The 11,058-nt window shown below is 35.8% G+C and overlaps 1 protein-coding gene across 2 annotated transcripts in view; it reads right to left on the reverse strand.

The window, feature by feature from the left end:
• Window positions 1-5,643: 5,643 nt before the first annotated feature.
• Window positions 5,644-11,058, reverse strand: part of LOC135200857 (inner centromere protein-like) — a 57,682-nt gene continuing 52,267 nt past the window's right edge. For both annotated transcript variants that reach the window (XM_064229562.1, XM_064229561.1), the window contains 2 exons: window positions 10,578-10,809; window positions 5,644-6,653 (listed from right to left, as the gene is read on the reverse strand). In XM_064229562.1, the coding sequence (XP_064085632.1) occupies window positions 6,463-6,653; window positions 10,578-10,809 (423 nt within the window). In that variant the 3' untranslated portion in view covers window positions 5,644-6,462. The remainder of the gene's footprint in view (window positions 6,654-10,577; window positions 10,810-11,058) is intronic.

An 11,058-nucleotide genomic window follows, 5' to 3' on the forward strand; every position in this document is an offset into this window, starting at 1 on the left:
GAAGAAAATTCCACATTTGCACCAAGTACAAATAGAGAGGTGTGGTAGAAAAATGGAAAACAGGAAGAGTAAGTGGATGTACTATAAAGCAAGACTAAAAAGTGGTTGCAGCTATGGGTTAAAGTAACACTAGACTTTTTTAGTTGTGTGCTCAGTGTACTGATGGCACAACCCCTTTATTGAGATGCAAAAATTGTACAGGAAGAGAATATTACTGCAAAGCTTAGTATTTATACTTAGGCATTAATAGATTATATTTTGATTTTATATGTTATTGGTTCAATATCAGTTTCATCTAGGAATAACAAAAAGATTAAGGGATGTTATGAGAAACTTAATGATTTTTAGATTTTCCACAACCTAATCTAATTTTTGTGTTCAAAGCAACTTTTACTGGAGAATCAATCTGCCTTATAGTTCTAAAATATCTGAAATACCTGTTGTGTTTTGTAATATGTGATGCTGTTTTATATTGCCATTTGTTATTCTGTATAAGTGGAATGCATGGATTTTGCTTATGTTTTTGACTTGGTTTTTGTCAAGTGGTTTTTATACATCTTTTGTAATACTCTTGACCAGCTGTGCCTTACCTCCTTTTTTTTTTTTTTTTTTTTTTTTGTAGTTTTCCCAAATTTTATATGTATGCTGGTTGTTGACTGCTGTTATTTGGCGAGATTAAGATGGTTTGAAGCAAAGGCATCTTTAAATTTTATATAGGACATGTCAAGATCAAATATTGCTCACTTGCAAAATTAGTAGACAGGTCATTTATATTCCTAATGTAACATTAAAATGGCATAAGTTTTTCTAGGTTTTTAGCAATACTTATATACTAGCAGCAAGACATTTCTATAAAGGTTCATAAAACCTAGGTTTATGTGGCTTGCAAATGTTCCCAAAACTGAATTATGATATACAAAGATTTCTTCTATTAGTCTGTGATCTGCTACTTAGGAGAAAAAAAAAAACTTATGTTTGCATGGTACAGGTTTTAAAACATAAGCAACATGAAAAGTTTATTAAAGTTCTTGGAATGGTGCTGTTCATGCAGAAATTTTAATTTTCAGAAATGATAGAGAATTCATATTAAATCTTTGTTATAAATAAGTACTAGAGTGTTTTACTGATAAAATTTATTGTAAATTGTCTATTAGGAGTTCAAATGGAATGAATTAGTACCTTTACCACATAATCATCTTTGAGAGAATTTGCCTTGCATCCTTTTGTGGAGTGACAATTTGGTATGCTTATGTTGAATGCAATATTAGTGTATTTTTGTGCCTTATACTGCTGCTGTAATGGTCCTTCCACACACAGGCAGGGGAAGACACAATCGGCACTCTGATTTGCCCATAATTCTCTTGCTTTTCAAGTTACCAGATCAAACCGTCCAAGATAGGCAGGCAAACCTATGACTTGGACCACATGTGATTGCTATCCTCCCACAAAATTGCTTACAGTGTCTGCCCCTCATGTGGAAAAGACCAGAAATATAGTCTTCCGCAGAGGTTGTCTTTGCACAGTATTAGGTTTATTTTTCCATTCTTTTTCTCTTGCATCATGTTGCTCATAACCTGTGGAAGTCTCTGAGATATACCAAATATTTTTGATAGTTTTAGTTTACAATTTCTCTATGAGAAAGATCTTCCTTCAGTTTGTATGGAGTTTTTAAATCACATTCATTATAATAAAAGCTATTTCTTTATAAATTGTTTTCCTTGAACATTTGGAGCTTACAGTAAGAATTCTCCAGTTCTGCACAGCAGCATGACCTGGTGCAGCTTCAGGTACATTATGCCTTACTGTTTTTGTCAACAGCAGCCACAATTCAGGACAGTAAATCATGCCATTCCATTTTTATTTGGTTACCTTGAAACTATATTGCTTACCTTTTGTGACATTAATAAAGCCAATTGAAATAAGCTGCCATACTCATCAAAAACTATAAACCTAACAATGCTTCTATGTTCACAGCTTTAAATAAAATCACGATGCTTAAAAGCAACATCTACTGCAAGAAAATCCAGCCTCAGAACCTCTGTTCAGAGATGAAGACAGATTATTCTGACAGACAAGGGACACTAAATCCTGCTACTAAAGTAAGATGCCCTTTAAATTTGGTTTGGTAACTCATTTCTTCAAAATGGGAAAAGCTGGTGAGGAGGAGAGTACCAATATAACCCCAATCTAAATTGCAGAGCTGTATCCTGTTCCTATGCAGCGCTGTAGTGAAAGCCCCCAGAGAACCTGTGGGGGCAGTGGTTGTCCTGAAAGAGTACGCTATATTCTAAAATGTTACATACTGCCTATGCAGACAAAGTTGTGTGCACAAGAATGTGCAAGTATAGAGTGAGTAGGGTAGAAGTAACTTTGCAAATAGATGGTCTTAAGGGGGCCGGCCGGCTAATGCCATTTTTTAAGGACAGGACTTTGATATTCATACCACTTAATAAGGTGACTTGGGATGTCTCCAAACTGCATATGATTTTTGCCTCTGACCTTCAGTTTTGTGACGCCAGGGCAATTTATCCCGAAAATAACCATTTTTCCAATTCTATCTCCTCTCTTAATATTTAATATTAAGACCTGGGATTACTACCATATATAGACCTGATGTAGACCTCCAATCGAATGAGGAGTTTTTTTTTGCTAAGTCATTTTTTTGCTAGATATGAATTTTTCATTATGGTAAAAAAATAAACCCTATAAATCTGGAAAGAAAAATTTATAAAAGACGAAACAAAAATAGGAAAAAAGGGCTTTATTTGATTGTTCTATGTCTTTCTGAATTATATACCAAAATTAATGTTATAGCTTTAAAACTAAGTGAGAAGATAGATTTTGAAGGTCATTAAGTATAGTTTTGAGATAGGGCGTTCAAAATTTTCCTTCGTATTTTTATTAAGACAATGTTAATAAATAATGATTATTATGAATGTATATTTCTTTTTTGTGTATTAATAAACCAACACTATTTTATTTATCATAATTTAATCATAAATGATGAATCCCTTTGCTCATATATCTTAGCCTGGGGGACTGCGTCAGGCAAGACAGGGCACTCATTCCTACGCAACTCTCTCTCCTTCACTAACTCTGCTTATTACAGCAAATTTTCTTCTGCTGTATGTTAGCGAGATGTTTTCCTTGGCATGATGAAATTCTTGCCGAACCAAAGAAAAACAACATAAATGCAAGAGAATGTCAGAGGTGAAACTCGAAGGTGTATTCTCTTTTTACAAAGACAATGTTAATAAATCATGATTATTTTGAATTTCACATTCCTTTTTGGGTATAAATAAACCAAAACTATGTTAGTCGTCATAAATGAAGATCCCTTTGCTCAAAGATTGTAGCCTGGGATACAGTGTGACGTGTGCGTCATTGAAGACGGGGGCGTTACTTACTGCGCAACCCTCCCTGTCTCTTCACTAACTAGGTTAATATCGCGTACATTATGATATTCTGTAATCATATTAGAGCGAATTTTTGTCTGTATGTTAGCGAGATGTTTTGCTTGTCTTTTCCTCATTGGCATGATTAAATTCTTGCCAAAACAAAGATAAACATACATAAAAGGAAGCGAATGTCAGAGGGAAACTCGAACATGTAGACTACTTGGGGTTTGTGCTTGGTAGCTGACTGACTTCCCCTTCTGCAACTCTTGGAATCTCTACAGATGCCATTGATCACAATTTCCTTTTGACAATAATTATCAAATTTAAGATAACAGAAGAAATATTGCATTTTCTTGTACAGATCAATGTTTTTGGCTTATTGAGTTATGTTTACTAATTACCCTGTAACTACAAAAGTAAGAGGAATTTTGACAAAATATTTCGTATACGTGTTCTCATTTGCCACATGAAGCTCCTTGAATTTTTTCATGACTGCATTTTTCGCCCTATACCCACATATATAAGGGTTCTGGCTGGACCCCTTAATCCTAAAAGTGGTTGGCTGGAGATTTTGGTTTTGTGGGCCAAGTCAAAGATTTAGTTCTGCCTCTTGTCACCGTGGTAGCTACAGCCATTAGACTTGGAAAAACTTGGAGCTGTCCGCACTGTTCAACCTCCAAGATATCCAATCTCGCCACCTGTCTCCATATGTCCTGCTAGTGCAGTTACATCTCGGCAATAAATGGCTGACTGTTATCCTTTGGTGGGTGGTGGTTTTCTGAGTGGATTATTATTTGTTCCTGTGGGAATACATATTGGCCGATAGGTATTCCTTGAAAAAGGATCAAGAGGTGAAGGATGTGAACAATTGTTTGTTCCTACAAGAATAAAAGCCAGAACTTTCTAGTATACTTTGGTGCAAGCTTGAAGTTATTTAACTTGATGTTGGCAGACCCCTTCAACTTATTTCCTTCCAACCCAAATTGTAACAGGCCCTTTCACACCGTGTCCTGTGAGTGCAGACTGTAGTTCAGGAACAGTACAGGTTATATACAGGGTATCCATAAAGTCCCAGTACCATTACAAGTATTTATTGCTCAGAAACCATATAACTTAGATTAATGCATTTTTGTACAATGAAATGCTCTGAATGTAAACTTGAGAAAATGTAGAACATTCTACAAAAAACTGCATTACTCTGTTTTATGATTTCTGAGCAATAAATACTTGTAATGGTACTGGGACTTTATGGACAACCTGTTTATTCCTCATGCTCTCCTTGGTGGACAGTATATAGAGGATAACCAGCACCACCACCTTGGCACAAGTGCTCTCCAGAACAGTTGCAATCTCTTCCACCTTTCTTGTGTGTGAAGTGCGCACAAGAAGTGAGGCATGTTCTCGTTCTAACCATATTCTTACTTGGTTGTGACTGAGCATGGGAGTGGAGGGGTTGTGGGTTTAAAGGCTGAACTCTTGAGACAGCAAACTGCTGGATATTTTTTGCTGAAAGAGGTGTCACGTTTAAAGATCAGGACTGCTGGCGTCTGCTTCAGTGATAAGGTGTGGGAAAAAGCAGGGAGAGGATAAAATGGGTATCTGCTGACAGTACTGAACCTTTTTTGGATCCTTAATTTTAAAATTGGTTTCCCCTTTCTTTCTGCCTCTTCTTACTGTCTTAAAAGGGGACAAACTTGGTATTAATATGCTAAGCAGGAGTTGCTCTTCCTGTTTCAATCTATTCATGTGTGCTGAGGTCTTTTTAGGCAAGACCTTATTCCTTGCTCATTACCTCTTACCTTCATCTTGTTGGCTACACCAGCTATAGGAAATTTGGAGTATCAGGAGAAGGTGAAGGCAACCTCTTTTTTTTAACATTCTTGGACTAAGTGCCTGCTAAGGGTTCGTTTGTTCCTGCTACTTCTTCCACCAAGGAGCTCAGCACTTGTGCCTTCTATTGCCTGCGGGATATACTGGGCATTGAATACATTTTGTAGTTACTTGGCTCGATAGTCTTTCACAATGGCTGGAGAGAGTAATATTTGCTGTGGGAGTAAGAAGAAATCCACCTACTCTTATTGATCTCAATAGTGGACCAGCAGAAAACAAGTATTGTGTTACTGTGAAATTATTTGCTTTGTTCAATTTATTTAGTACTGAAATGATGGCATGTTTGCCAACAGTAATAGCATACTATGTACATTTCTGCAGCTGAGAATAGGCAGTTAAATACAAAAAATCAATATAAAAACCAACAATGTATTCTGCCAGTAAGCATATACTAATCAATATTACAAAAATGTTAGGTATAAATGGCATTCATTTTCAAATAGCAGTGGATCCTAAAGTTTGAGAAATAATGTGTAACTTATTTTTTTTTATTCAAACTATATACAAAAACATTAAAATTACATGTTCTAGAGCAACATTCTCTTTCAGGAAAAAAAAAATAATAAATAAAAAAACAAAAAAATAAAAGGATCTGTATTTTCCCTGAAAGCCAACAAAGAGAATTTGGGATTAAACTGAAAATATACAATGAATTTTAATACTGAATCTAATCAAGTTGGCTGTTAACAAAAATATTGCCAAACCCACATTTTCAAACATGAGATCTTTACATGATTGTTATAATTTCAGAATTATGTAAACTTAACTAAAACTTTGCTTACTTGTTTAATTCTTCTCCCCTGACTTGCAAATAAACTTTAGCTGTTATACACAGAAACGGTTTACTTAAATGATGTGAAGTCAAGGATAATTTACAATCACTTTTCTGTCCGTAGTGTCATAAGGAAAGGAGTAAAGACAAGGAAATCTATAGTTACTGCAAAAAATATTTTCAAGGAAACTTACATGATTTACTCGTAACATCAGGCTTTATACAACAGTGCTTTTAAGAATTCTTGAATACTCGCACTTTATATCATTCGCAAAGACATTCAACTCTCGCATCCATCATGCACGCTATATGAGTCTTAAAACCTAAAGTGTGTGCGCTACTATACAATTTTAGAAATAATCTAAACATCAACTCAACTTATAAACAATAAGTTACAAGCTCTTAATGATCTACTAGTTTGTGGGGTGGAGTCGTCCACATGGCCGACGAAGTGCGCTTGAAGAATCTTCTGCGGGCTATTGGGAAGATTTCCACAAGATTTGGCATAATGAGAAGTTTCTCTGGGGGAAATATGGAATTTACTTCTGGTGGGTAATACTCTTGATTTATAAGAGATGCCTTCAACTGTTTACCTGCAATTAGGAAAAATAACCAGTGACAACTTTCTTGCTAGAAAAATTTTTTTTATTACCGTATGAAGGATAGATAACTAATGTACATTAATTTTTATATGGATACCATATATGGGCAGTCCCCGGGTTACGACGTTCCGAGGTTACGACGCTTTTCAATTATATTCATCAGAAATTATTCCCAGGGTTACGACGCATGTTCTAAAGTTACGACACCTACAAAAGCTGATCTGGCAGATGAAATTTGACACCAAAAATGCAAAATAATCAGTATTTAAATTTTTTTTTTTATGAAAAATGCAATAAGAATGCCGTACATAGTTTTGAATGCACCTAAAGCATTAAAAGTAAGGTTTTCTTAGGATTTTTGACAATGTTCCGGCTTACGACGTGTCTCAAGAACGGAACCCCTGTCGTAACCCGGGGACTGGCTGTACTTACTTGTTTAAAAAAATTAAATGATCATATGGATAGGAACTGAATTTCCAGGCCTGAATAACTGATTACAAGAAGAAAATTTTACTCTCACAAGGTTGCCCTGAAGAATAAGATCTATGGGGCTTAAGGTTTCTAAAAAACATTTTACAAACCATTGTGCCCTTATTGCTGTCTTGAATGTCCATAGATACAAGTGCATCTGTATTCCAAATACAGTCATTCTATCAAGACTACTTGGTCAGAGCAATTACAAGCCTGGCAAAAATTTAAATCCAACAGTGCACCAATAAACAAATTCCACTAGAATTTTATGTATGAAGCACTAGACTTAAGGATTAAAGGGACAAGGGAAACCTGGAAGGGGACTGCTTCTAATATCAGTCAGAGATGCACTATCACTCTAAGTTTTATACTTGTTTAGAGAAGCAATTTAATCCCCCCCACCATTAAAATCTTCCAAAGAAATGATTTTCGCCCCAGTTTTATACCGACACCTTTTATTTAGGTGAGCGAGTCGGAGACTTCTGACATGTCCAATTTAGCAGTTCTCTGGTATTATAGCAATATTTTACTAGAAATAGTGCTAAAGAGGACACATTTCACGGAGTGACACGGCTGAGCCCAGAAATGAGATTGTTTTGGTCAAAGGTGCCAGATGTTTCATCTCTAAATAGTACTTGCTTTGGTGATTGTTTACACAAACATTTATATAACATTAGATGGCAGCCTATATATAAACTGAAAACATCACCAATGTGGTTAATCAAGAAATCAATAACCAACCATGTTGCCACACTCATTCAACACATTTCTGTATTATATCTATTCAATTATAAACATTATTTTAAACCTTTCATACTTTTTAGTAAAATTTTCCTCAAAAAAGTAGGATACATGGGAGGGGGGTCTGAAAAAGTAGGAGCACTAGGAGGCTTGCAAATTTTAACTCCTTAAGTAAATAACAGTTTGCCATTAAAATAACAAATTTTTAATCAATTTGTATTGTTCATGCCTAACCAACCTGAGGTCTTAACAATAGGATAAATCTTCTAGTGCCAGCTAGAAACCAGTTGAAAACAAAGATTGTAAATGCAAGGATTCTGTGGCATCTAGCATCCATTACATAGTTGAGGTGGAAGCATGACGAGAGTGCATTTGTATACAGGAAATGCACCAGTCTTTCTTCCAACTCAGGATGAAATGTAAGAGGGGTGTCAAGATGTGGGCCATAACCGATGAGACTATAGGTCTGTTAGCTATCAAAATTACAAATTGATTAAAAATTTGTCATTTGTTCATATACGGAACAAACCTTCGGTCTTAACAATAGGATAGACTCATACTTGGAGGGAGGTATGAGAATCCTGAACCGACTGGGGTTTCAGCACAACCAATCATTCTTCTTGGAAATGAGAATGCTAAAGAAGACCTAAGCCTTTGAGATATTAGATATTTGGATATCTAATACTTAGTCAACTGGGTTCAAATAAAATGAAACATTGCTGAATAACCACTGGTTCCATGCAACGTAAAAACACCATACAAATAAATAAAACGAAACATGCCCAGATTCATAGCATTCTTGGATAACAGTATGGCTACAATGCTCACCTGCATCAAGCCAGTTCCAGCATATGATGTGTCTATTCTTCAAACTGCCCGCAGGAATTAAAAAAGGAGAAAAGGAAAAGAAAAGAGGCCAGTCAACTCCCTCATTCCCTACTCCACAAAATCATCTGAGGCAAGATATAAATTGTCTTGCCGAGGGCAATGGACGAGTCAATATTGTTGAACAACAACCACTGGACCCTAGGAAAATGTGTACAAGGATCTATGGGCAATGTACTTCATGCAGAAGAAAATGAAAGTGGTTTGAGGCAGTCATGAACCAGCATTCAAAACCTAAGAACAGATAAGTACTTTAAAATGCCAGGAGGAACATATTCCTCTGGTGTCATGTCCTTGTGCATGCACCCAATCAGTGGGGGAATTTGATGATAAGGAGTTGGCTCGTCTAAACACCTTGCGAAGACAAGCAAAAGGGTGTACTAGGGCACCTGTTTCTTAACCTGGCTTGTGTTAATATGAAGTCTATGACATCTAACCCTGAGGGAACCCTGAGGCTTCAGCCTAGGTTAGAAGGAAATCTGCTTACAAAGTCAGTTTCCTAGGAATTGATTGACGCATGGGCTTGAAGGAGGTTGAGAACGAAAACTTAGAACCAGAGAGTCCCACATCAAGACCATAGAAAGGTCCCAAGCAGAAGGTCTGAGCTTCCAAGGTGAACAAGACTGCGCCAAGCTCTTGAACCAAACTGAGGATTCTGAGGGTGAAGAGAGGTCTTCATCCTTCAGACAAACTAAACACAATCAAGTCCTCACCTCACCGGTATCAACAGAAGGAACTTCCTCTATTCAGGAAAACATTCAGAAGATATTGTCTACTGAACAGGAACTCTGAGAGGAGAGGAAACCTTTTGATTTCACCAATCACGGCAGCAAACGTCTCGGCTTGTGTATACAGCAGCCTCCCGGAGAATTCCCAGAACGCATAAAAGAGTTGTCTTCTCCAACAGACAATTCTGGGACCATGAATAGAAGACCTCTAGCTTTCTGTCAAAGGGAAGATGACTAACATAGGTCTTTTCCAAGTAGACAGAAGAGATAACAGTCAACTTGTGCATTGTCAAAGTACTAATTGCACTGTAGATGGGACAAGTCCTTGAGCTTCCCAGGAAACATGCATCTCCAACAGAGGAGACATCCTATGAGGTGATCCCTTATGATGACATACGATCAGTAAGCTACTCATTGGAGGAGACGTCTTATGAGTACAGTTGGGACTCTACTTTGGTTTCAAAAGTCTTGTAGAATTAACCCGCATATTTAAATGATGAAATATACTGTATAGGGGATATATATATATATATATATATATATATATATATATATATACATATATATATATATATATATATATATATATATATAGATATATATATTAATATATATATATATATATATATACACACAGCACCAAATCAATTATGTATTCATGTATACAGTATGCAATGTATAATTTCTACATTACTTATACCTAGACAAAAATAGCTGCTATGTAAACACAAAAGCTCTTAAATTTTTAATGATGCACAGTAAACATGTCAGTTGCAAAAACAAACTATAAACACTGAATTTTTGTATAAGCAATTGTGACTAATTGGATTTCTGCTAAATCTGCAGTACAGCAACTGTAACTACATCTAAGATAAGGAGCCGGTTACATCATACTTGTAATTTAAAGTCAAGGCTATGTAATTGTGTTAGAAGTACTATGGTAATAGACACTGGTCAAAATGTTTTAATGTATTAAGCTGAATTGTTTTTGTACATTACATTCCTGGCATGTTCAGTATGCAGCAAATAAATTTTGCATCTTGGAACTAGCCTAACTCTATTTAATACAACAAAACTACAAAATACAAACCTTGAGCCCAAGTTGGAATAATCTTCTTTGGGGCACTTTCATCATCAGTTGAATCATCACTCCTGATATCATGGATATCATAATTGTTTGGATCACAGACTTTCTTATTCCTTTCACAGCTACCACTGTTACTGTTTCCAGATCCAAGAATGAATGTTGAATTACAATTCCCATGATTTTCTTTATTTTCTGGTGTATTTAAGTTGAATGTCTCATTATGTTTTGCATTAACCTGCAGAGATGATAAAAGGAAATTTTGTTAAACACTATAATTTCTAGCATAATATGGCCAACTTACTTTACTTCCTCTGTATCAAGTCACCTTTTTGGCCTCAGTGCGGGTATTCAGCCCAAAATACTTTAAAAACTACATCCATCATCCTAATTGATTACTAGCTCCTATTACGAAATGTTTCCCTTCTTTCTCCTGATAGTACTTATTTTTAAGATTTCATATTCAGCACCTGTAGCATATCTACTC

Source organism: Macrobrachium nipponense, chromosome 27 (assembly GCF_015104395.2).
Source record: "Macrobrachium nipponense isolate FS-2020 chromosome 27, ASM1510439v2, whole genome shotgun sequence".
Taxonomy (NCBI): domain Eukaryota; kingdom Metazoa; phylum Arthropoda; class Malacostraca; order Decapoda; family Palaemonidae; genus Macrobrachium; species Macrobrachium nipponense.